At 45.0% G+C, this 27,731-nt stretch overlaps 2 protein-coding genes across 2 annotated transcripts; both read right to left on the reverse strand.

The window, feature by feature from the left end:
- Window positions 1-4,423: 4,423 nt before the first annotated feature.
- Window positions 4,424-9,158, reverse strand: twist2. The gene is made up of 2 exons (XM_080018686.1): window positions 8,376-9,158; window positions 4,424-5,222 (listed from the first exon to the last, which is right to left on the reverse strand). The coding sequence occupies exon 1, from the start codon at window positions 8,947-8,949 to the stop codon at window positions 8,419-8,421; it is 531 nt and encodes a 176-aa protein (XP_079874812.1). The 5' UTR covers window positions 8,950-9,158; the 3' UTR covers window positions 4,424-5,222; window positions 8,376-8,418.
- Window positions 9,159-25,518: 16,360 nt separating this feature from the next.
- LOC307243951 (uncharacterized protein) lies at window positions 25,519-27,393 on the reverse strand (the record flags this gene model as incomplete). The annotated part of the gene is made up of 2 exons (XM_080018921.1): window positions 25,519-25,556; window positions 26,739-27,393. The coding sequence occupies 2 exons, from the start codon at window positions 27,391-27,393 to the stop codon at window positions 25,519-25,521; spliced, it is 693 nt and encodes a 230-aa protein (XP_079875047.1).
- Between the last annotated feature and the right edge of the window lie 338 nt (window positions 27,394-27,731).

The following is a 27,731-nucleotide window of genomic DNA, read 5'->3' on the forward strand; positions in this document are numbered from 1 at the left end:
ACCGGAGTGGACAAGGGAAGATGAGCGCGAAAGAGAGGAAGAGGACGAGAGGGAGGGTGGAGAGCAGGGATGGCGGGAGGAGGGGGAGGAGGGACAGAGGAAGAAGAGGGTACAGGTGAAGAGGAGGAGGATGAGGGACAGGAGACGGCGAAGAGGAGGAGGGCAGGCAAGACGACGGATGGAGGAAGAGGAGGGGCGGAGCAGGGTGATGAAGGGGACGACAATAACCTGCCAGACTCGGAGAGGTGGCTTTGGGCGGCCACGCCGGCCTGATTCCCGGGGTCAGCAGATCTCCACGACCGCCGCGGTTCCCTTGAGCAGCTTTTCAAGGAGTATGAAAATATAAAACCGAGATTGCGCAAAAAAAAGTGTGAGATGAGAGGCTTCCTAAAAATGTAAGAAACTAAGAGTGAAGCCACTCTATTGCACGATTAAATAACACTGATGTGATTATAAATTCACGCTTTGCAGCGTTTCACAGTTTGCGCCTGAAACGTTGCATTTGTGAAAGATTTGATGAATAATTACTTTCGCAGAAAACAGAACCTCCTTTAATATTTATGTTTTCACATCAAATGGGGTTTTAAAAAAACGTATTTCCGTCTGCGGCAGAGGCATTTCGGGCCGACGAGTGGTTTGAGGCGGGAGGGAGGTGGCGCGAGAGCCTGGGAGTTTTTGGGCTATTTTAGAAAGGGAAGGACGTTTTGCTGTGTTTCACACTCACCGTCCCCAAAATCACAGAATCTCACTCAACGTGGCTTTAAATCGGGTGAAGGGAAAATGAATATTACCATAAACAACCGGAATATACGCTGCGTTGTGTTTCGTATGTGACCGTTTTCAGCTCCTGTGAATGGCTGTTGTCCGTACGAGCTGCTGTGATGTGAATGGGGGGATTATTTTTCCGAGAGGGGGAAACGGCTCATAATGAGTCGTACTGTACGGATTTGTTCCCTCAAAGGATTATTATTATTATTTTTTTTTTTTCCCTTCCGAAAAGGTTCAATAAACGTTGAGGCCCTGAAAAAATAGCCGGCACCTGTTTCGGTCCCGTCCGAGTGGATGAAGCGATTTCAAACGCTGTTGATTCTGCTCTCCTGCTAATCAACGTCTATTTGAACTGGAACAATAAACCCGGCGTGGAATCGGGCTCGTTTGGCGGCGGCGACGTCGTGAAGTGAGACCGGCCCCGTGGATCTGAGGAGCTATGAAGGCATTTTGTAAACACTTTACTGGTTTGATTGATTTGTTCACACAGAACCTGGACACAGACAACCCAAATACCGACCGGATGATCTGACGGAGTAGAAATTGAATGATCGACTTGTTGTCCTAAACTGTGCTACATTGTTATTATATAAACATAGTGAATGACGTGATATTATGATGAAGTCTTAAAAATATGGTGGTTTGTTCCTCAGCGAGGATCACGGTGGTCTTTAACAAAGCTCTCCCATCCGTCCACGTCGTGGAGCAAAACCATTTGTCAAAGTCGGGGGAAAGAAAGTGTGAAACGTGGGGACGTTTGATGAAAGCAATCTTAGAAAACACACACACACACACGCAGCTGAACTCACAGCTCAGCGTTGCCTGTAACCTTAGGTTTTAAGTGAACCAGACGACACACAACACACTCTGTATGAGGCACGCAAGAGCGTAAACCTTTACTTTATTCCCTTTTACTGCAAATTAAAATTTTGTAGCTTTTTCCGTCTGATTTTACGGGAAACATCTGTGGCCCTCGGTGCGGCCCTGGCCCCTGGGTGATGCTGTGATGCTTGGCTGTGAGTGCCGAATAATGAGCCCTTATCAAGCGGACCTCGTTGGATAAGCCACGTGGGGAGGCGAGTGCGTGGCGTCCAGGACCACCAGGATCAGAGAAGCCGGCGCAGGGTTCATTTCGACGCATGGAGTGAGGTTTATATTTAGGCCTATTCTTCCGTTTCCTGATGTGCGATCCCTTTATCCGTTGGAGAACGTGTGTTTACTTCCTGTGACTGCTCAAGTGTCGACTTAACTCAGGGAAATTGTAAATATACTCACCAAGCAAGTGCACAGAAGGTCTAAGAAGGCCCATTTAAAGGGGAAATTCCATCAGGTTCTCTGTGTTGGGTGGATTACACTACCAGTCCCATATTTCCATTCAAAACCGCAATATTGTTTTTGTTTTTTTGTCAACATCCAGGTTTACTCTCTTTTTCAGCAAATCTGTGCTGGTTGCTGCTTCGATCCCAGGCTCCTCCTGGTAGCGTGCTGGTGTGTCCTTGAACAAGACACTTAACCCCCTAACAGCCCACTGCTCCTAATTCATTACAAGACAGTCACTTTATTTTCTCCAAAATTTCCCTTCCTCTGATCGAGTGGATTCGTTTTGGTTTTTCTTGGTCACTTGAGGAGGTGGAGATATTCTTTGTTATTTTTTTGTGAATGTTCATCCATCTTCTACTGACCACAACTGGCAACTCTGGTTTACCATATCCTCTGCGGCCGCCTTTAGCTTGCATTCTCGGCGGGAAAAGCAGCGGGTCCCCCGCCACCGACAATGGGAGCAGCCCACCGAGGCGCGCATGCATAACGCAAATACACTGGATGAAGGTTTCTTGTACAGCGCCGGCTAAATTAATGTGGGATAAATATCAAACATGGGATTTTTCTAAACAAAAGAATCTTCTGGAATTACAACGTTAACCGTGCATAATGGACCAAAGCGGAACCCAAAAGTATTGTTTTCCCACCGCCTTGGGACAATGTGTCGTTTAAAATGGTGAAATCCAATTTTCTCGCTCATGGTTACTTGTGCAGATCTCGTACAGAGGGGGCGAAACTACATATTTTCTCGAACCCGCGGCCCCTGCCCACTTCCATGCAGTGTTTACACAGAAAGGGCCTTTCCACTCTTGGCCCTGGGACGATGGGGATTCGTCACAGAGATCACGTTGTCACGGTTCCCCTCGCGTGTTGAAAATCCACTGAGTAAATCATCCGAGTTGGATGTCTCCTGCCCCCCTGATGTCCGTCTGTTCCAGCGGCTCCATCTAGCCCCGGTGCTGGTGTGCACGGAGAGGGATGCTGAGCTCCAGCATCCCCAGCACTTAGAGGGCGGTGTCCACTTTCTCTGCAGGTGTTTCCCCTCCGAAATGATGAAGGAAATACCGCTGGGCTCCGATGGTCTCACAGAAGTAATGAGGGGAAAAAAAGGCTATGGACAGCGTTTTGATTTGGGAGACATAGTAGGGTTCGTTTCGGTTCGGTAATAGCCTAATAATTCAATAACAGTGACTGAAATGCCACTGAGGAGTGTGTCTGGTTCCATTTGTCCCTCTAATCCAAATCCAAATTTGAAATTTTATTTGTATTGAACGCACTTGGGTTTTATTATTTTTTATTATTATTATTATAGTAATTCATATTATTATACGTAATAATAATGGCGAATAGTTTCACATTGGGTTCAATGGACGTGAGGCTTGGTGGTTTATAAATGGTTTGTATTGATTGTGGGATATCTTCAAATTAAAAGCAGCATATATCATATTGGCTCAGTCTTGTGTTAACAGTGGAGTCCTTTTACAGTTTAATTGCATCTCAGTGCAACACATTTAAAGGGTGAATTTGGTATTTATTCTGATGGAAACTCTAAAGAAGTTGCCTGGGTCCAAAGTTAATGTCCTTATCTGCGGTGGTTCGGGCTCCCCGCTCGTTAAAAAGCCCCCCAGGGCCCCACTGCTATTTTAAATGATCACTCCTTATTTTAAGGACAACAGTTTTATAAGCTCTGGTTTGAAACTGGCTCGGATTTCCTCCTTTGTTAATGAAGCTGAGTTTTTATGGACGTTTCTTTTTTTCCTTCCACAAGAGGAAGACAAATAAATCTCACGATCCGCAGCAGTGGGAATAAAGAACTGCAGTGTTTACTCCTCATCTAGGGAGCACAGAGTTGGATATTCCATTGAAGATAAGATGAAATCCAAAAATCCACAGTGTGAATTTTGATCTTCTCAGACCAAAAGATGGTTTTAAATATGAGGTTGATTTGAGTCCTATGTTGTGAATCTTTGCCCTTTTAACAGTGAGAAAGCTGCGCAGCTTTTGCACCGGTTCCCAAACTGGGGTCGACGGCCCCCTAGGGGTTCGTGCAGGAATTGCAGGGGCTCCTGTGCAATTTCTTGAATATTGTTTTTGTTGTTGTTTATTTATTTCTTATACATTGTTTTGGTATATATTCTCTCACAAATATGTAAACCCACCCTCACTAATGAAGTTGACTAAGATATATATTTTATTTCTGTAGCCTAATTTTTATTTCAATAGTCGATTATAGGCAGATAATGTCTATGTATACATCATGGGGAGGTCCACAGGCAGAGCCTCGTCTGGGAAGCCCCGGTCTACGGAGATATAAATCAATGACTTCTACTACATCTCCTTCAAAAATATGTTTTAATAAATAAGCAAAAAAAATGTACATTGGACGGAGTTTTGAGACTTGCTGAAGAAAGTCGATGAAATATCCATGCAGCGTATTTTAAGAAGATAGTGATTCTAAATTGCATTGGTCCCTTTATAAGCTACGTAGGCCTACTTACACAGGTATATGTACAAATATGCATCAATATACTTCTGTTTAAGTCTCAAAATACTTCAAAAATACTTCTAAGGCGATAAGGACGGCTTTGCTGTGTATACAGACAATAAATCCTATATGTGTTGCGTTGGACGTGGGAGGCATCTTCCTTCCTCCCTCTCTCTCTCTCTCTCTTGCTCAAGCACACTCACTTTCTCTCTCTCTCACACACACACACACACACACACACACACACACACACACACACACACACACACACACTCACTCACTCACTCTCTTTCTCACTTTCTCACACTCACTCACTCACTCACTCAATCACTCACACACACACACACACACACACACACACACTCATTCACTCTCTTTTCCTCACTTTCTCTCTCACACACACACACTCTCTCTCTCTCTCTCTCACACACACACACACACACAGTCATTCACTCTCTTTTCCTCACTTTCTCTCTCGCACACTCTCTCACTCTCCCTCGCTCTCTCTCTCTCTAAGTGTCCTGTAATTGCATCCAAAAAACACTCCGAGAGTTTGTATCCATGTGTCCCCCCCCATCACGTCTGTTCGCCATGAGGTTCGTGGGTTCTCCAATAATCCCTTTAGTCTTCAAACGTAGAAGTAAACAGTCTGTTGAAAAAAAAAAAAAAAAAAAAGACAGACACAAATGTCAGTGATTATTATTATTATACTGGAATAAAAGCAATTATTACATTGGAAATCCATGTTTTTTCGTTTTGGGTGCCTGCAGTGAAAGGCTCCCTGGCTTCCTCAGCACATGGGAAGTCATTAATGAATCAATTTGAGCCACTGAGTGAAACCATGTGGGGATAGCAGGGAGGGAATTCTTTTTGGAGTGTGCAGCTTAAATATTGCATGTATAGTTGGAAGCACCTGAGTGAGGTCATTTTTGGTATTTTCTATTTGTCTAAGAAAAGGCAATATCATTTTGACATTTGTGACATTTTTGGAGCGTGTTCTCTTGCTTTTAGTGTGTCATCCAGTTCATAGTGAATTTGGGGTCATTTTAACACCCATTCTACGTATTTGAGGTATTCCTAATAAACTATTGATGTTTGGATCATTCACTTTAGGTGAATAATTATCATTATCATGTGACAACACACAGCTTCAGTCCCAGCAGGCTAATTAGAATGAATAGTGCTGAGGAAATACTCTTTTCATCATTATTATATACAGTATAGAGAGAATAATTTGTGTTTAGGATGTACTGATTTTATTTATTTTCTCTATTATTCCATTTTATTCAAAATAGAATTATAGTTAAATAATACCACTAATGATTTATCCCAGGTTCATGGCCTGTTTATTCTACTTGGACAGATGGATTCTGGTTTATAGGTTGGGGATGAAAAAAAGGCACATTCAATTCAATTAGCTCTGCTTGCACAAGGAGCCAAAGTATGATGCAGTTTAGGCTTCTTTCTCTCCTCTCCCCAGATGTCAGCCCTGAGCACCACTGACCCTTTTCTGGATGAAGTTAACAACAAATGGAATGGACAATTATTAGCTGTCATCTTACGGATTAGTGGAACGAGGCACATTGCACTGGTCCCGTTTGATGATGTCTCCATGGCAAAAGTATATATATATTTTTTATCCCCATCATCCTCCCCCCAAAAAAATCACGACTCTGAACAATTTCATTACGAGATTAGGTTGTCCGAAGAAACGCCTGAATGGGTTTGCACGTGCACGCACACACACACACACACACACACACACACACACACACACACACACACACCAACAACTTGTGCAATACCCCACAATAACCGTGCAATCTATTGTAAATAATTTAGACCCATCGTATCCATTGTTTCTGTTTCCGTATTATTGTGTACGTATTTATTCATTCTCTGTAGAAATATTCCAACTGTATTTACACCTACACTCAGTATTCTTAGCCCCTCTCATAACATTTAAATGTATCTTCTATGTTTTTTTTTTAAATTGTTTATATTTTTGATGCTACTTATGGGTCCGTCTGATTGTTTACAACTATTCTTTAGCCAACACCAAGGCCAGTTCATTGTGCTTGGCCAAATGAGCCCATTCTGATTGGGAATTAATTCTAAATTCTCTCCCATTGTGTGTGGATCCCTCCACACAGGCCCAGGCTCCAAGCAGGAAAAGCCTGCACTGAGCTGTGATGGCACGGCTGTAACGTTCAGGGGGGAAACTTTTTTACCCCCCACATTTTCTAAATGCCATTTAAAAAGCGAGAGGATAAGCATCAGCTAGAGGAATTCATCATGCAGTTTAATGGCTTTTCAAGATGTGGGCCTAACATCACTGCAGCCACAGCTGGGTGAGTGCCTGGTGACCATTTCAGCTATAGAAGAATGGGGGGGGGGGCTTGAAATGGATGAAAATTCCTCCCAAAAAACCATATGGATGTTTATATTGATGGTCTATTTCCCCTGCTCATCACCATGTGCGGGTCTTGTTATCACTGAAATATAGTCCTTGGACTAAGGTTAAAGAAAGATTTAATTTGTTTTAAATATTTTCTTTTGAATTCAAGTATTCTTCTTGCTTCTTAATGTCTTTATTTCCACAGGGAAATATCGATTTTTTTTTTTAAATGTAAGCAGTTTTGTTTTTTTTAACAAGGATCCAATGAGTCGTTTTTACATTTGCTATTGCATTTAAAATTTCCCTCCCAGTTGAAGTGAAGTTTTGCTGTTTTTGAGTCTTTATGAACAAGTTACAAATCCAGGTGGACCGGTGTCTACTGGAATGCGCGTAAACTGTCCAAACTATGCGCTGTGAAATCCTTCACACCCAGGACATTCCGACGCACCTGTAGGCCCGTTGGCCCCGAATCATTTCATCCCTTTCACGCAGGGTTGGAAACCTCGTTTGTATCCAATTCGTTTTTTTCATTTTTTATTTTTTGCAATTGTTTTATCACACGGAGATGAAATGCCGAACAAATACTCTGGCGCTTTTCTGCAAAGTTAAGGCCAATTCCGCCCTTCAAAACACAGTTTTTGTATGGAACAGAGGTTATGTGCTATTTGTTAGTAGGCAGACTGATCATTTCAATTTGGGGCTTATTTCCTTGACTGACAAACTGAATAACGAATCTTATAACTCAAGTAATCACACTACTCTATCCACCACTAGTGGTATACAATTAAAAAACGGAATTCCCCCGGGATTAACAAGACGTTATTTTATAATAATAATAATAATAATAATAATAATTACAAAAAAAACAAAAATATAGAAAATCTATGAAATTATTTTATGCATAAACAGGTATTTTGTACATATAATATTGGACAAAGCATGGAAATGCAAAATATAACTCCAAATAGCCATTTAATCCAATAGGCTATTTAGTGGTTATTATTCTGTAAATAATATAAATAAGTAACGTGTTGATTAATCCACCGGTTGCAGTTGTAAATTATGCCTGATGAGATCATAACAATAATAATTATAATAATTATAAAAATGATGATTCAAAATGGATTAAAAGGATTTCGGTCTTACCAATACGCATATAAATCAATGTTATTATTATAATTATAATCATTCAATCAAATTTGTATTATTTGTATTTGATATTTAGATTATTATTAATAATATTGTCATTATTATCACTTACTATTATTATTATTTGATATTTATATTATCGTTATTGTTATCATATTCATAAAATAATAATATTATCATCATCATTATTATTATTATTATTAGTAGTAGTATTATTATTATTATTCTTATTTCCTTCCTTCCAGTGGAACCCACCTCTCTGGCACGGTGTCTTGTCTTAATTCTGGGGGGCTTAGGGTTAGTGGGATGCTGACATGGACCAGGCTCCCTCCATCCTCCACACGGAGAAGGCGTAGCTGAGTCTTTCGTGCGCCACGTAGCTGCAGCTGGACACCTTGCTGTCCATCTCGTCGCTCTGCAGGACCTGGTACAGGAAGTCTATGTACCTGGAGGCCAGCTTCAGGGTCTGGATCTTGCTCAGCTTGTCCGACGGCAGCGTGGGGATGATCTTGCGCAGCGAGCCGAAGGCCTCGTTCAGGGACTGGGTCCGCTGGCGCTCCCGGACGTTGGCCAGGACCCGCTGGTTCTGGAGCTCCTCGTAGGACTGCGTGCTGCTGGGGCTGGACTTCTTGGCCCGCTTGCCCCCCGGGCTGGGGCTGCTGCTGTCCCCGCCGCTGGACGACTTCTTCCCGCCGCTGGACCTCCTCTTCCTCGACCCCGGGCGCCGGTGGTGGTGGTGGTTCTGGTGCCGCCGGTCCGGCTCCTCCTCGCTGGTCCCCGGGCTGTCCGCCGGCGAGAGCGGAGAGCTGGAGCCCTCCTCCTCCTCCATCTCTCGCTTGAAGAAGTCCACCGTGGAAGCCGTGGCTGCTCAATATAAATCCGTACGGTCTGCAGGGCGGTGGGGATGGAGCGCTCGGAGGGACGGTCCCCTCTCCGGAGGCCTGGTGCACCGCGATACTTCCCCAAATACCGGCGCTTGGCACCGTGATGCTTCTCTCGCAGGAAGTTTTTCTCGCCCCCTTGATAACTTCTTCTTTTTGTTTTGTTTTTTTTGTTTTTTTTTTGGAAACCGTATCCCGGTTCTCAGACGCTAAATAGTTGTGCGGGACGGAGGGGGAGCCAGCGCGGGCCTGTGATTGGCCGAGTAATAAGCGGGAGGGACCGGGCTTGGGTTTCACCGCGTCCGCCGCTGCTGCGCCTTCTCCCCAAGCTTCTCCCACAGAACTGGAGGAGCTGCTGTTTCAGTGCGACGACCAAGGCAAAAGTTAAGGAAAGATTGATAGGCCCGGATACAGTAGAACGATTGAATTGTTTTAAAATTGAATGATTATAGTTATTCGATTATTATTGTAGTAGGAAAAGCAACAACAACCGTGTCGAAACAGGCAAATATTGAACAAAGAAAAATATAACAAAATGAAACTCCAAACAGGCTTTGCAGTTTTTATATTTTATAATTTATATATATATAATTTGCCTAGATTATAATGGTCAAAATGGAATGCAAAATAAATAAATATATATATATAATGTTTTATGTTTGCATAAGTAAATAAATGATCATTATTAAACTTTTCCAAAGACCAACGAACCTCAGTTAAACGTCTTGATCGCCAGTATATCATCTAACTGCTTTCTTATTTCCGATGATGGATTTTCTGAACGAATGATATTGAATAATGTTTTTTGTATTGTTATTGTATTTCATCTTGCTATTTTAATGGCGACACTGTTAAGTGATGCATATCGTAAGGCCTTTTTGACTGTTACAAAAAAAGAAGAATAATAATAATAATAAAAAAAGAATTCAGGCGAACAATGTCACGTGACCCATCACCCTCCACCTGGGTCTGCAGGTAAACAACCCCGTGCACAGGTGAGTTATCATGTCGTAACCCTAAGGGGCAGGAAATCCATACTGTTGATCCCTAATCGAATGAAAGGCCGGTGTGCTCTCTCCTACTTTCTCCCAGTTTCCCCAAAATGTGGAAGTGAAACAGGAAGGGGCTTAAACCAACCGACGAACCCCCAGGACGCGCTCCGTGTGTGACGTCATGCTTTCCCAGTGCAGGTGGCTCCCATTAAACCAACCCACTGGATCAACTGGGGAGCAGCTGACTGATGAGATGCTGTGTTGATGTTTTCATAGAGCTGCAGAGATAAGAAACCATCTTTTTTTTATTTTTTTACTGACATCTTAAATTCTGTTAACGAGAGTATACAGTATAACAGTGGTTGAATGGAACAAGTACTGTTTTTTAAAATACGTGTTATTCCCAATTTAATTATTATTTCTTTAAGTACATCCTTGAGAAGTTTTTAAGGAAATTGTAATAAGAATATACATGAGCAGTGATTTGCAGCAAAAAAGCCACAGTAGCACTTGATGGTGTATTCTAGTCTCTATGTGAGGACACTAGACATCTTTTGCTTCACTTTTACTTTTAATACTTTAAGTACATTTAAGAGCAAGTATTTGTGTACTTTTAGAAAAGTTTTAGAAACTTAGAAACAAAACTTTTAGGAAGTACTCTTAGAAAGTAAAAGTATCAAAGTGGTTCTTTGACTTTTATTTCTGTGTCAGGGCTTTTGTACTTTTACTTCAGTAAAAGGTCTGAGTACTTCTTCCACTGGTGTTAAAAGGCGTGGCTTCACCTCCGCCCTTCACATTTCACAAACTTTTTCTTGTTTGTTTACGACATACAAATAATCACGAGGTGCAATCAATACATAAATCAAGGCACCGGTTTAGAGGAGCCAGGTGCCTCCTGAGGCTTTGACTCAGAGGTGGAGTTTTCTTCTTTTTTTTTTTTTTCCCAGAATTGCACAATAAAGTTTCAGCCCATGAGTACTTGGTATTGGGACATACCTCGTCTTTCCCTCCATTCTCTCCCTGGATGTTCACTCTGCCTGTTGGCCCGTGAGACCCCTCGCCTGCACTGTGTTTTGGCCCCCCCACTGTAATGGTAGCTGTCACGCTCCTTTCTACTCTCGGCCAGAACTCTCAATTCAGGAACGAGCACGTCTCAGCGCGGGTCCAGACCCAGCGTCCAGGCTAATCCTCACCTTGGGACGCAATGTTTCGCAGAGTGATGTTTAAATATGTACGCATACGTTACAGCACATGCAATTATTGTGGGCATGTATGTGAAGGAATAGACACACGTGCATTGTCCAAAAGCGCGCGCACTCACACACACACACACACGCACGCACACGCACACGCGTACATGCATGCACGTGCACGCTCCTTCCCTGATTATGCCCCCTGACCTCCTGCTCTGTGTCTCGGCTGCAGCGGGAGGCCTCCTCGCCCTGGGGAGGAACGCTGAGACTCGCAGAGTGAGAAGCTGATCCTTCACAGTCCTGTGAGGTAGGCTTCATATACACACCACCAGAGGAAGAAAGAAAAAACAAAAGGAGATGGAGAAGGGGGGCCCCCGTCGCAGAACCTTCCTTTCTTTTCTTTTTTCTTTTTCTTACATCCACTGTATGTGCTCTGGGTTGGAATGAGCAGCTTTTTTTATTTTTTTTAATATTATTCAAATATGCGAGCAATAGTTGGTGTAGATGACAGCTTGACTCGTTGTGACGTATGGAAATGTTTTGATGACATCCATGTGAAAATGATACTAACAGAGATGTTCTTTTAAGTTGGAATAACAGCAGTGTATCGTGTTTTCGCTTTCATAATAGTAGTGAAAAGCTGCTCAAAGACCGCCGTGGTCCTTCTATTGTTTGTGTTGTATTGTTTTGGGGTTTTTGCTGTGGTAGATGCAATCCAGAGTGGACCTCCGGCACTTAGGTTTTTCTAATTCTGTTGTATAAATTAAACTGCGAAACACATCAAACCAGGGACTTCGGTATATGCATGCTCCTTCAAAATGCCACTGACCACTTCTACCTTGACGAGCTAAAATAAGAAACACATGCTGTCATGGCCGTGCGCGCCTTGCAGTAGTGACCATATGGGGGTACGTAGGAGTACTTCCGTACATTTTTGGTCCCTGCACATCCCGGAGTCGTTCGGCAAGTGTCCTTCTAAAGAGGAAGGGAGAGAGGGAAGACCATTATAGAGGGAAATGAAGTGAGAGGGAGAAAGACAGAGAGAAAAGGATGGCCAGCCTGTCAGATCAAAGATGAGCCGGGGCTGTAACTCACTGGTCCTGGATGACGTAGCCCTGTCTGGTCTGACACCCCCACCCCCCCACCCCAAATCAGCTCCACATGGGCCACGGGCTTGGACCCAGAAGGCCCCAGAACCGCTCATTGGAGGTCACATCGATTGGAACACTTGTCGCCTTCACCTCGGCCTCGTAAATAGGAACGACAGAAAAAGCGCAAAGCAGAGTGGAAGAGAGGGACGCAGAGGAATGTGGAACCTGGAGGAAATGGAAACGATCAGGAATGGGACGACGGGCTCGTACAATCAAAGCCTTTGACACCTTTTTCATGTGTCAGAGCCTTTCTTCCCTGGAACGGAGCTTCGTCTTAAAAGGCACGTAAATGGACGTGCGAGGCGAACCCGCCGCGGCCTCTGATGTGACAGGGCGGGTTGTAGACGTGGGAGGAGGAGAAGAAGAAAGAAGTTATGGATGAGATGATTTGTTGGATGGGTTTTTATTTTTATTACTGTCCATCTGTGTGCCAGGGTTGGTGACCCCCAAACTCCGCCTGAACAATTGTGAGGCTCACCCCAAATGATCTTGGCAAGTGGATCTGAAGAGCTAGTGTGTGTGTGTGTGTGTGTGTGTGTGTGTGTGTGTGTGTGTGTGTGTGTGTGTGTGTGTGTGTGTGTGTGTGTGTGTGTGTGTGTGTGTGTGTGTGTGTCTGTGTGTGTGTGTCTGTGTGATTGAATGCGTTGGACACTCTAACCCGGTCATATACGTATGGCATCAGCGTATCCGCATTTGGGCTTTTATGTATGTGTGTCTGTGTCTGTGTCTGTCTCTGTGTGTGTGTGTGTGTGTGTGTGTGTGTGTGTGTGTGTGGTGTGCACATGCATGTGTTTCAAGATGAACCAAAGATGTTCTGCAGGAGTGGTGGCCCAGATGGTTCTCATTGGTCAGACTATTGTCTATTACCAACAGTACAATCACTTTGAAAGCTACTACCGACATGGCTGCTTCCATTACATCGACCATTCACGTACCTACCTACATCGAGAGAGAGAGAGAGAGAGAGAGAGAGGGACTCACTCAACACTCTCTTATAGACAGTGCCGAGGGATTTTTGGATTTAAGGGGGTTGTAAGCTTTGAAAGGAGAAATCATTGAAGGGAGAGATGTATTTTGAAATATTTTGGTTATGGAGGCTCTTGCATAATTCTGCAGCCGAGCACTCGTACTGATGTCTATATACTGTATATGACTAATAAAATAGTACATTTTATTAGGGTAAAGTGTTTTATGACCTCTTATTCCACTGTATTTTGTAGGTTAAATACCACCAAAATACTTAAATATAACGTTTACATTGAATTACAAAACAAATTGGCAAAAGCTAATTTTCATTTGTGGTGGACCCCTTAATGTTCTGAATTTATAGTTGTGTGAAGTCAAAGCGAAACACACACAACCCGTGAGGTTAAGTCATAACTCAGACCCTTTCCTTGGCTGAAATGAGGGTTTGTTCTTCAAAGGAATAACAAAATGAAAGGGATGCCTTGATTTCTTGTGCAATTCTTTCTCCAGTAAGAGATCAGGATGAAATTGTGAGCGAATATAAAATTTGTACTTCATAAAACATGGTCTGTGGGCTGCATTTCTTTTTGAAGGGCTCCGTTTTTTCCTTTGAAATGCCCCTTCAATCAAAACTAAATCTCAACTCAAACAGGATTATTTGTGTACGGACTGAGTAGACTTTGATACTCAATAAAAAACTCATTGCATAGCTTTTCAAATACAAAACAAATTCATTCCCCACTCCCTACTGTAAAAGCATGTTTTTGTTTTGTTCAAACAACAGAAAAAGTTTATAACTTGATGCTAGTGTTGGCTAGTGCATGCCCAGGGTCCACACCCAGTGATTCATATGGGGACATAGATTGGCTCCATAGCATTATTCCCAGATGGAGTTGCTTATCTGTGATCATGTGTTTACCACAAGTATTAAGTGTTGAATAAAACAATAGCCCATTTCAGTGAGGTGTTCGTCTGGGCCCATAAAACCATAGGCAACGACACTCAAAACGGGCCAATCTTCAATAAGTTTTGGACCTCATTCATTCATACATCCACACTCCTTCATTCTGCCGCTTGGTGGTTGATGACAAGGTGTTTCTGAAATCGCATTAGGGGCCCTTTCATAAAGGTTTCATTGGGGAGTGTGTAACAGCTTGAAGTAGTTAAGTTTTGTTTAATATGATGCAGACTGGCTGCTCGCTGCTTTGTCTCCTGTGTGGACAGGCGCCCGGGGTGCCAGAGACCCCCACTGTCAGGGTTGTCTTTGATATCTGGGGGTGGAAGTGGGGGAAATGGGGCAAAAATACTCCCAAACCTAAAACACCCCCCGTCCTCCCTGTATATTCCATACCTGAGTGTTCCCTGCGGAGCTAGAGCCATCAACTGGACAGGCAGGGCTTTGATGTGCAGCTCAGTGGGGCCCTGCGCCCTATTGGAGATGTGCGTGGATAAAGGAAACCGTGATATACTGCGGTCGTACCAGACAAACACTGCATCTGCCATTTGCCTTGTGCCATTGTTAAAGTTGCGGTTCTAACCATTGACCACTGGTCAAAATGCTGTAAAAATCTCCCGTCCTTTCTTTGAGGAACCATACGTCTGCTTGCACGGCCCTCAGGGCAAAGTCCAGAACGTATACTTCAAACCACGCTCAAATCAAAGCCACTTATTTGACTTGACAGTTAACAAAAACAGTGTTGCTGCGGTAATTATGTTGGCTGTAACGCAATTATATTGATTAAGCATGTCCTACTTTCAGAATCTGAACTCTAACCAGCAAAAACAAGGGGATTGAGGGGGAAAGGTCTTGTCGATGGGGTCATAGCAAATTTGCTGAGCAAATGGCAGCAGGACCATGCACTCGGGTGCTGATGGGGGAAGTGCGCTAGCAACCTCCTGCACAAATAACGCAGAGTAATTAGTGTTGCACTTGTGACCCTGGTGCCAAGGTTAGCATGACGGTTGGCCCAGGTTCACAGTGCCCTGTGTAGGCCAGGTGGCCTGTCTGGGTCAGGCTAAAGCCGGGGTAGGTAGGACCCAGTTGGCTTTAAGGGTTAAGGGTTTAAGGGAGGCAGTGCGGGAAGGCTTGGCAAACAGAGGCCTTGTTTATTCTACTGATTGAGGTAAAACAAGGAGTCTGGAGATCACCGGATGTCAACACGGGGGGTGGCATTTACAGTCCGCTGTCGCCTACCAGCCCCCGGGTCACCTGTGTCACCACCATCCTCGGCTCTAGGAATGACTGGTGTATTGGCTTATCCTTTGGCTGAAAGGCAGTAAATCTCACAGTCACGTGTTTGGGTCGTTGTATGATCCAAACAAACGTGAATTCTTCAGTTCATTTACTCCCCCACCCTGCCTGGAGAAAAGCATCAACGTCGACGTCAAATATGTCGAATTTTTCATCCTTTGCAAATAGAATTTCTGTGAGATCCGTGTGGAGCAATTAACTTTTACTTGCGGCACAGCAAGCCCTCTCAGCTTGTGTGGCTAACACCTTTTAAATTGACTCTTGTTTGTTTATCTTTTCGGGAAGTGTTTGCTCTGACCACCAGGAGGGCCATGACCCAGTGAAAGGTGGAAATGATGGACTGTCCTGGTGCTCAGCTGAGAATGCTTCAAAACAGACACCATACTTTACCACCCACACCTCTACCCAACCCCAAAGCCCACTCTGATGTGAGGCTAACAGCGTCGCTCTGTGAAGAGGAGCTCTAATGAGAAAAGCAGGTGAGGTATTTAACTAGAGTTTCACAGCTATTAAAGTGACAGCACACTGGGTTGCCATGGTAACAGGACTGAGTGCCCCCCACCCCCTTTTTATTCCTTAACTGAAGCCCCTCTCCCACATGGAATGGGTAACATTGCTGGATAAAAAAATACCCGGCAATGGCAGTAGGTAGTCATTCACACATAGCCTTCCGTATGGAGTCTGTTCCCACATGGATGACTGTTCCGGATACATTAAGTGATGCTCGCGTGAGAGGCGCCTAATATCACGCGAGACCAGGCGACAGAATCTGTTTTTAGACCAGTGCTTCGCTCCTCGTTTCCCCGCCCCGCGGACGCAATCACCCTAAACCCAAAGTTATTAAGTCATTGTGATCCTTTTCAACCCGCCCTACACTCTCTGCCTCCGGAGAAGGAAGGTCCTCCACCCGTTCTACCTCTCCGTCCGCTTGTTACCTCTGCCTCCACGCTCGGGTGCAGCTGGTGGGCGAGCGATACGTTTGTGCCCGATGTCCCCGCACCGCACCCCTAACTATAAAAGAGTCTGAGTGGCATTTTAATGAAGAAAAATAATAAAATGTAAGACCACGGTTCGGATCGGACTCGCCATTTTTCCGGAGGTTTTCTTTGTTTTATTCCTGTGCCCAAATCCTTTTTTGGATGTTTTGTATGACATAAATATTCATAAAAACCCACTATTTGTGCTTCATTTGGTTTCCTTTCAACCCCTTCTTTACGGAAATGTTACTGCTTCCATCGCCACATAATTCCATCCACAGCCGTTCCGGTATTTTCCCAGTAATGATACTTGGTCGAGAGTGGGGAAATTTACGGAACGACTTTTATGGCGCATCGACACCGGCCCCCTTTCCCACATGACACCGATACGGAACATTGCCCGTGGATTTACAGCTTTCAGTCCAAGTGGGAAAGGGGCTTTACTTAAAGTGAGAGATCGGGACTTTGAGGTTCCTTTGTAGTATCTTCATGGTAGAAGTTGAAGACCCTCTAATGGGTCTCAGTCGTCACTGTTTGAAAAAAAAAAATATAACATTGTTATATTTATATTATTATTATTGTTTGTCACTCTTTACCCTTTAACATGAATGTTAAATTAGGAGATTCATACCTAAAAATATCCTGTATTCAAGATCACACTTTGGTGTTGACGAAGACTTTCTATGTTGTTGCTTTGTTTGAGAGGATTTGTCTTTCAAATGACAATGACAATGACAGAAAAGTGTCAAACAGCCATGGCAGACATTTTCTGGTAACAAAACAAGTCACAATACCAGTTTGTTCCAGTCTGCCAATATTAGCCTTTTTTACCCTCTGACTCACTGATTAATGGGCATTGGATTGGAGGGAACATTTAATATTAGTTAAGTTTTGGATAGCAATGGACAATCTGAATCGATAGAGTATATTCACGGCAGGGGGCATAGATGGTTGCTTGGTAATCATTTATATTGAAATGGTAATCTGTTAGATTATTTTGTAAAATAAATCCCTTATTTTATATTTTTCCCGTATTTATTTTGCAGTTTGAAGTTTTTCTATTTGCCGTTTCCATTGTTGGTGGCAGGGTCCGCCTTTCCTGTCCAGAATGCATTGATTGGACGTGCGTAAGAAGGCATACTTTCGGGAAAAGTGGCGGTAGCAGTTTTGAATGGAATTCTGGGATTTACTGTATAATATAATCCACCAACACATACAGTTCTATGGATTTAAACTTTAAATGCATTAAAGTCAATCTGTTCATTTTCAACCTCAGAGCCTTAATAAATGTTGAATCCTGATCGTGGCCATGCTTATATTTATGTGTGTATATATATCTAGTAGCTTCACGTCAATATACAGTGATTTTTTTCCATGCAAACCATGGATGTGTTCTGTTCTGATATTATATCCAACAAAAATACCACAAGTTCAAACTTTGCAGGCCTCCGTCTAAAGACCGACAGATGAATCGACAGCTTTGTTTAGCGGTCTGAGATTTTTAACCTCTTGACAGCGCTGTTTCGGCTCCGCTCACCCCCAGACCCTCGTAGCCGTTCCAGCAGGAAGTGATGCGCTAATTATATTTACAAGTCAAAGGCCCCAGACTGCGGCGCTCCACCGGCACGATAAACACACCTGCCAGCCCACGGCACAAAAACCCACCCAGAGCTCCGGCCTTCGCTGTGTTTGTCAGTTCAAGTCTGCCGGATGTTAAATCAATAAACTTTCCCCGGCTCCAAAAATAAACCGGACAAGGTACTGGTACAATCCCAGGACGGGAAGAGTCTTATTTGTGCTGGACTCTGAAACGTAATCCCCCTCGGTCCAGTCGTGTCTCAGCCTCGTGGCATTTCAGTGCAGCTGATACTGATGGGACAATAATAAAAATTAAAAAAATGTAAAATCGACCTTTTAGATGTCAATCAAAAGCTCATATTCAATTATGACTTCACACCTTTTCATCAGTTTTTTCATTTAGTGAGTCTTAAAAAAAAAAGTGAGGGTCTGCTCAAGGTCTACTCCTCCATTGTTTTGATGATTTATCTCGCCATCAATCATTACGAACACTCGATGTAAACGTACTAAAAGTGGGTATCTGTTTTACGAAACTGTTTGAAATGTTTCAGCGCCCCTGTTGAAACTGGTCTGGCATGTTTGTGAATCCCGCCAACCGCAACATTTCATGGTTTTTTTAAACAGCTCGTCAAATACTCATTTACTTTCCTTTTTTTTTTTTTTTTTAAGGGGTTTGTTGTTGACAATCAGGGGAACCCATTTTTTGGCACATCTGTGATTTTTTCTTTTTTTCACTTGAACTTATAAATGCCCTCACAGTAGAGAGCATTTTTTTTTACATCACAAATGCTGTATAGTCATATTTTCATGACATGAAACCTGTCATTTAAACACACGGTCATTACTCAAATCAAACTTTTGATTATAAATAAATTATATAATGAACAAGTCCAAGGAAGCCCTGGAAAGATGGTGTTCGTCACGTCCACTAGGGGGAGCTAGTGGGCATTAAAGGTCGTGTACCAGCAGTAGGGTGCTCTACCTTCCACAGGTGAAAAGGCAAAGCATGTAAAAGAATAAAAGGAATTGAAACTCTCAGCTTTGACATGATAACACACCCATTGCTTAACCTTTTTATTCCTGAGCAGGTGCTCAGCGTGTAGAAGGATTCAAAGCGACATAAGAGTGAACACATAAATGCACATAATCAGATATATAAGAACACATATGCCCCACAGACAGCCATCTGTGTCTCTCTGCGTATGTGCATTCTGATATATGCACAAGTCCATCTGAGTTTGCGGTGTGTCATTTGGAATAATTTAGTTTGCAAAGCCGCACAACTTCAAGCCTTTTCCTTCGAGTGACAGAAGTTTCGATTTCAAAGGCCTCTTGGAGCAGAGCCCGCTTTAAATAACCCACTGGGAAGCGCTGTGGTTTTTGCATGAATTAGCACGTTGAAGAGCACTATGTAACATTAGGGATTTGGGATTTGGCGCCCATACAGTCTCTGAGTGCAATTGCACTTTTACACCCGTGTCGTAAAACTCGGTCCGGTGTCCGAAAATAATAGTTTTAACCGGACGAATTTGAACCTTATCGGTCACGTTTCAATAAACATCCATGTCACAAACGCAAATATAATGTAGACATAGGTTACAGTGCACGGACCGCAAGGACCTCGCCGCTGCAGCGAGCACCCAGTTCAAGGCTTCGGGGAAGCCGCAGGGAGATGGGGCGCGGGGAGGGACAGGGCGCTGTGCTACTGGTGTAGGTACCAGATGTGCTCTGTCTGGCCGATCGGGTCACATGCGCGAGTCGGAGGGTGAAACAAACCCTGCGCCGTAATGAAAGTGAGGGCCGGTGCGTGCCGGCTGAGGCGCGGGTGCCGGGTGCACCGCTCATCCGCGGCATCGAGGAGGTGGACAGGCTCCGTTTTGTACGAGCATTATTACCAGAGATTTTGACCGACCGGTTTAGAATTCATCAGGGTTTTGTCAATGTATTTTACCAGGCCGAAATAACGGTAATTACCGGAGCCAGACATCAAGGAAGCAACGTAAAGCGCAAAGCGTTATGTACTTTTCCCGTGGTTTCGAACCCAAACACAGAAGTTAGATAGTGCAAGAAGAGGCGCTCTCCCAAAGTCATTTCGACCTCTAAGCATCCAGAATATATTTGAATAACCGGTGCACTACCATATCCATCTCCATCCCCCACTGAGATATCTTTTAGAACGCATACACCTGGTGTGGCGTGTGTGAGATGTGAAAAGTAAGATCTGGCGACATGGCGTACTAACTGAAGACAAACAAGTTGGCAGCCATTGTTGCCGTTTTTATTCAACGCCGTGAGATGAGAGAGCTCTGATGGTTCGGCGGGTGGCACTTTGTGGTGACAGAAGGACTATGTGTTACGGGTTCCAGTCGAGGTGGACAAGGGGAGCTGTAGCTAAGTGGGAACAGCATGCCAAATCCGACATCGAATCCCCTTAAGATGGTTTCAGTGAGGCGATGGTAAAACCAAGAGATGTGAACTGGCTGAAGGTGAAGGGTTTACCTGGGGCCTGTGTGTGGCAGCCGCAAATTCAATGTCACCTACGAGGGTCTCGGAGCATGGTGGCACCCTTACTTTTACTTGGTGAATTCAAATATTACATTTGTCCAACATCTGAATAAAAATGCAAGGAAGTTTGTGGTCACATCCAGAGAGCTATAATACCCCTTTCCTGGCTTTTGCCACCAGTGGGAAAGGAAAAACCCGGGTCTCAGTCCCAGGTCAAATGACCCTGCAATAGGCGGGGGTTTTAATCGGCTCCACCTCCGATCGGCTCTGATGTGAACAGGACACCCGGGATGACCGGCTCATTTTGGCTCCTTTACCTGCACGATGCGCCGCACGTTGATATTCCGGACGCTGCCGCATAAATAAACAGTAATATCTGTGTATCATTCCATCATTTCATATCTCATTTAGAATCCAAAATCAAAATCCGAAGTCATTGATTTTTTTCCACAGGGGGGTACCGTGAAGTGTTGTGAGTGTGGGGATCGCACCGTGGGGAGCACGGCGGAGAACCCCCAAGCTCCCCGCCGGGCCCTGCTCCCCACGCATCGGCAGAAGGAAGTGTTCGTGCTGCCAGCGCTCCACGCTGCTTCCACTGTAGTGTGGGATTGTTCATGAACGATCCGATTGTTTTGAACGGCTCAAAATACTTTTTAAAGTTTTACAGTTTTATGTCGTTGTTTGTTTAAGTTGCTGTCTCCTCTACTGTTTTTTTACCAATCACCTTTGAACCATGACACGCCCCTTTTCCGATGACAGAAGAACGGCCTTTCTCCTGGCAATGGGAAAGGTGTCAATCGCCTGTTTTTAGCGGGCTGACCCTGGTTTGAAAAACTCGGGTAAACCCGCTAATTTTGGTGTGAAAACGGTATAACAAAAGATTTAGTGGAATCTCTGGACTAAATCTGAAATGGTAGAAAAGTGGCCAAATTCATAGAGAAAAAAAAATCTTTGGTGGATAATTAGTAGAAAATCATTGAGGAGCAATTTCACATCTACAGACCAATATTGATGCATACCAGAATCGGCTCGGTATGAGTATGGAACCTTGCTGCCCTTATTCCAACCAGTTTCCCTGTATTCACAAGAATCTTCGTCATGGATTTATTTATATGTTTTTACATTTTCTATAACGACACTGGAGCAGATCCAATCGTTTTTAAATTTTAGAACGATTTTAACTCATTTTTCCGCGAGGCGGGGTGGAATTAGGAGGAGACTGCGGCAACGGAAATCCCGACCAGCGCTTCCCGCTTTAATCCTTACCAATCTGCGCTCCATCACCAACAAAATGGACGAGATAAGGGCCTGTGCAAGGTATTCATTAGAATTTTGTGAGGATGCTCTTCTATGCATAACTAAATCGTGGCTACATGCTGCTGCTCCGGACTCACTCTATGACATAACTGGATCTTCACTCATACGGGCAGACAGGAAAAAAAAACTCAGGTAGAAGCCGGGGAGGGGGAATTTGTGTTTACCTAAATGAGCGGTGGTGTCACCAATACACAATCAAAGATATAATATGTAACCGTGACTTTGAACTTCTGAGCATCGGGTTAAGACCATTTGATCTCCCCCGGGAATTTGGCTGCATTCTGCTATTTGTTGTTTATGTCCCCCCAAGTGGCAAAGTACACCGCACCACTGCTTCAACAGCAGAACGTGTGCACAACCTACAACCGCAATTCCCTGACGCCCCATTGTTCTGGGGGATCTGAACTGCAACTTGGAGAAAACTTTGCCAGGATTCCAACAGGTTGTAAAATGTGGAAAAAGGAAGGAAAATACACTGGACAAATGTTACATAAACTTCACCAATGCCTATGAGCCAAGAAGCAAACCAATATCCACCTCATTCAAACCTACACAACCTTGTTGAAAAGCAAAAAACCTGTAAACAAAGTGGGACAACAGTGGACTCAGGACAAGGATGACTTGGGAGCTTGCTTTGACTGCACTGACTGGGAGGTGCTAAAGGAGGGCACTTTGGTTGCAACATGCACAGTCACAACAGACCTCATCAACTTCTGTGTACAATCTGTTATCCCCACAAACAGTTAAATTCCACCCCAATAACAAAATCGACGTAACCAAAGACTTTAAACAAACAATGAAACTAAGGAAATTATCTTTAAAAAAAAACAAGGACACAATGGAGCTGAAAAGATGAGACAAGGAATTGAGAGGCAAACTCAGAAGAGACACCTTGAGGAGGCATCCAAGGCGGGCCAACCCCCAAAAAACGTGGGAGACCATGAAAAACATGGCAGGTATGCCAAAAAAACACCAAGTCATTTGTGACTAACGATGAGCTGGCCTCTGCAATCGAACCTGACACATTTTTCACTGGGTTTGAAACCACTGGGATCTGTGAAAGATGCGGGGGGGGGGGGGGTGCTGGAGTCAGTAACTGTGGGGCCTGCAGAGTGGAAATCTCCGTGGGTCAGGTGGCCAACGTCTTTGACACCTCAATGCACGCAAGTCCATTGGCTCTGACCACATCAGTGCCTCTATTCTGAAGACATAACAGTGAGGAGCTTGCCTCGCCGTGGCAGCTCATTTTCCAACATTCGCTTGACACATACACTGCCCCCACTGCCTGGAAAACTTCACAGACCATCCCACTTCCTAGGAATACGTGGCCCGAGGAATGCAATGACTTTCACCCTCTGGCCCTAACCACTATTAATGAAATCTTTGGAGAGAATCATATCACATATGCTCTCTCAGTCTATACAGGATAAACTTGACCCATACCAGTTTTTTCGTACAAGCGAGAGTGCAGCACTGAATGGGCTGTTGCTACCCTCATGCACCTTGTTTCAAAACATCTGGACGCACCCAAAATAAAACCATATGAGTGCTGTTCATAGACTTCCCCTCTGCATTCAATACAATACAGCCGGGCATACTGCTCTCCAGAATACATCAGTTGGAGACTGGTTTCATCAACTGGTACTTTCTTTCTTAATTAACAGGCAACAGCTGGTTAGGGTCAATAACACCTGCTCCCCCTGGTCAAGACTAGTTGTGGCGCTCCACAAGGATGTGTCAGCTCCCCACTGCTATTTAACTTCTACACTCACTGTGTTACCAGTGTTTAGCCGCTACATCATCAAATTCTCTGATACTGCACTGGTAGCACTGATGAAGGGGGAGGAGCCAGACCACTACCTGGACAGTGTCGACAAAGTGGTTCAGTGTTGTGATCAAAACGCTCTCATACTCGAATACCCCCGAAACAGAGGAGCCACACAAGACACCTATATTGTTTCCGTTACAATTCACAACCAACCCATAAAACAAACATCATCATTCAAATACCAGGGGGTGTACATGGACGGTGCACTGTCCTGGACCTACCATGTGGACTTCATCTGCAATAAGGTACAACAGAGAATTTACTTTTTAAGGAGGCTCAGGTAAGGAAGTCCTCACTCTATTCTTGTGCTCTGCCATACAAAGCATCCTGCAATACGGACGCTCAGTCTGGTTCAGTGGCCCCTGAGTCCGGCTGAAAGCCAGGATTCTACAGCTCCTGGGGATCTGCAAGGTGGTGGGTCACCCCGTGGAAAACTCCTTCCTAAACAGCTGCACTAAGCGCACCCTCCGACTGGCTGACAAAACCGCTGGTACTCGTTGACATGAGGAGTACCAACGATTTACCAACTTCTGCCCTCTAAGAGGGGCTTTAGGGTGCCAGGCTGCAAGACGAATAAACGCAAGCACTCTGTAACTCCTCACCCAATAACACTGCTCAACCAACAGAGGAACACAAGGAGGTGATCAACACCCGCACATATGCATGAGCGGCGTAACGGACAATGTACGTTCATGGTCCTCGCGTGAGGCGGTGCTTTTGTTGCTTTCTGCTCGCAATAATATAACATTTTGGATGTAGGATTTGTGGAGGTGTATATGTACGTGTGTGTGTATGACAAGGGACGGGTGAAAACGGACAGGGGAAGTGTTTTCTCAAAAGTTGATCATACTATCGTAGCATGTCACTTTGATGACTGCTGGAGGGTGATCATACAGAGCACTCGCCATACGATAAGGTTTTATCTTATCTCTTATCTTATGTGTTCCCACCTCACATGGATCACACAGTGGGAGCTGGGATCACCACATCGCCTAGTGGACTTAAGTCCGGAGAATTTGTGATTAGTAGAGAAGTTAGCAAATTAGCAAACTGTAGTCAAAGGACTGCACCTCATCCCAACCCCCCAAAAAGCAAGAAGACCAGTGAACCTGGCTGTTCATGTAGTTTAAGTACTGAACATTCAAACAATAAATACAGTATTCCCAAAGCAGAGACAAATAAATATAGAAAAAACAGTTATTACAAATGATTCAATATAAATAACAGATAAATAAATATAAATAACAGATAAATAAATAATCCAGCACATAAATTCACGAGCCGCGTTTGCGCCACAGCACCTGACGGGCTGAAGCACGCGGCGCCGATCGGTTTCTCACGCGCCTCGTCGCCTCATTTACATGACGAAGGGTTGTTCTTACGCGTCTCAACCGGAACACACTTCACGTTTTACACGCCCAATCGTTAAAAGTCCTCAGAAGTCCATTCACTTTCGCACCAGGGCGTCCCTCTCTCCCTCTCCCATGAGAGTGCCACACATGGGGGCAAAACAATGGCGCCCTCCCTCTCCCCTGCCCCCAAAGACAATGGCTCTCAATTACCAGTCAACAAAAAATTAGAATATTAAAAGCTGTTAGAGAATAACAGAGTCGATAGGTTGGCGGTGGAGAGAGACCGGGGTGCGTGCTCTGGTGAGAAGTCTACAGATGTCGATCGGTGACATTCGGAGAGCGAGGGGAGGGCGGCCAACCCGGACCAAAAAGCCCCAAACTCCACACTCGGGGGCCCTTCGCCGCAGTTAATCCCACTTTATCCAGGAGAGGCGGGCTGTCAGATCTGGGGGAAAGGGATGGGAAGGGAGGGGACAAAAGCAGGACAAACATTGGAGTTTAGATACATTTTAATGACTGTTTAACAAGTCGCTAGTCGGCCGCTTCCAACGGGGGGCACACTTACGGCTGAATGGCTTCATTCAAGAAGCGTCGTGAGTGGATTCCCACGGAATTGAGTTGGGTGAAGCGGGCGCAGGCTGCGGCTGAGTGCCGAAACAATACTTGTGTTTGGGTTTAAAATCAGACTCCCTTTGAGCCACTAGTTTGTAAACAGAAAAGACACCTGGGAAAGAGCGTGTGTTGCGGCGTCGAACACACAGCGGGCCGTTCAGAGGGACATTAGCTGAAGGCGTGGTGCTCCGGGATTACCGTGGATAGTAACACACAGTCCATCCACTTTGGGAAATGTGTTGTGCACTTTTATACGTGTTAAGGAATATCATCGGAGTAAACAGCTTACTCACTCTTTCGATGACTTTTAAACTTCCGCTTTGGTATTTTAAGTCATCGGCTGTCGTAGAAACGTAAGTAACTTTCTTTCTTTGAACGTATTAGGTTGATGTCTAATTAGGGAGCGGCCGACACGTCTTTCTAGATGATCTGCGTCGATTTGCTTCACCTCCGCTTCAAGCGTCGATCCATAAGATCATCGGGGTTGGCTGGTCCCAGAATCACGTCCCGGGCCCAGAATCCCATTTGAAAGTGCAACTTACTTTTTCCAACAGCCTTCGTCTCCGCCCACAGACGATCACTTTGCATCTCCAAAGTTTGCTTTGTTTGTTTTCGTTGGCCCGACATCAACTCAAATAACAGCTTCATCCGAATGCACCGCGTCAGAAATCAGCGAACGAGGCCGATGAAAGCAAGTGTTGTTTTGAAGTTTTGATTATTTTTTTTCTTCTTCTTCTTCTTCTTCTTCTTCTTCTTCTTCTTCTTCTCGGTCGCTTGAGGTGGTTCATTCGAGCGTGCTGTGCCTTTCACTCATTGCCTGTGCCCGACCTTTGGTGGCGGACCCCGCCGCCAACAATGGTAACGGTTTACAGGGGACTATGTCGCATCACGGCAAATACATCGACCGGCCGTTAGTTATAGAGTACCAGCTGAATAAAACATCAGATATGAGAATTACTATTATTATTATTATTTTTTAACAATCTTGCGGAATGCCACTTTAATACTCCCTCACCGCTGGTGTTCCAGATGGCGTTGGTGTGGTTCTTGTAGCCGCTCTTCATGCACTGGTCCACGTAGGCCTTGGGGTCGCATCCCGCCTTCAGGATCTCCCTGAGCAGCGCGATGTAGGCGATGGCGAGCCGCAGCGTGTCGATCTTGGAGAGCCGCTTCTCGTACGGGAAGGTGGGCACGTGGCACCGCAGCTCCTCGAAGGCCGAGTTGATGCTCAGCATCCGCTTCCGCTCGCGGATGTTGGCGGCGTGACGCTGCACCTTGTACGGCTGCTGCTGCGCCGCGAGCCGCCGCGCCCTGCCGCCGCCGCCGCCGCCGCCGCACCGCGCCGTCCCCGCCGTCCCCGCCGTCCCCGCCGTCCCCGCCGCCGCCGCCGCCTCCTCGCCCTCCGGGGGCTCGTCCGCCGAGGAGCCGCCATCCGTCTCCGCGCAGGCGCCCAGGCCGCCCGGCGGCTGCGGCCCCAGGTCCGAGAAGGCGAAGTGCGCGTCCGGGAAGACCGCCTGGCCGAACGAGGACCAGGGGGACAGCTGCCCGGTGCAGTCCAGCAGCAGAGAGTCCAGCTGGCTCGGGAACGGGAGGCTGGGGTCCATCTGGCCCCAGAAGGCGAAGTCCGTGGCCCCGCCGTCCTGGTCCAAGTCGAAAAAGATGTCTTCCATGTTTCAGAATTAATATTTAATAGGCATAAAAATATGAATAATGCAACGATTAATAAATATATATATATATAATAAAAAATAAAATAAGCCTTTGGCCCCAAATCACTGCAGTTTGTTGGGTCCCCTCAACACGCTCCTTTCTAATCCCAGGTCCCAATCGTGTCCGTGTCCAATAATCTGCGGTGCACGGCCCCGTCCCCTGGATTAAATACTCCCGGGGCTCCGCGCAGCGCGGCGGGGAGCTGCGGGGCCCATTGTCCTGGCTGAAAGGAGCTCATTAGGGGCCTTTCCTCCCTCTATAGTGGATCACCCTGCTTTTAAATTACAAAGGGGCTGGG

This window comes from Zeus faber, assembly GCF_960531495.2.
Source record: "Zeus faber genome assembly, chromosome: 18".
Lineage (NCBI taxonomy): Eukaryota > Metazoa > Chordata > Actinopteri > Zeiformes > Zeidae > Zeus > Zeus faber.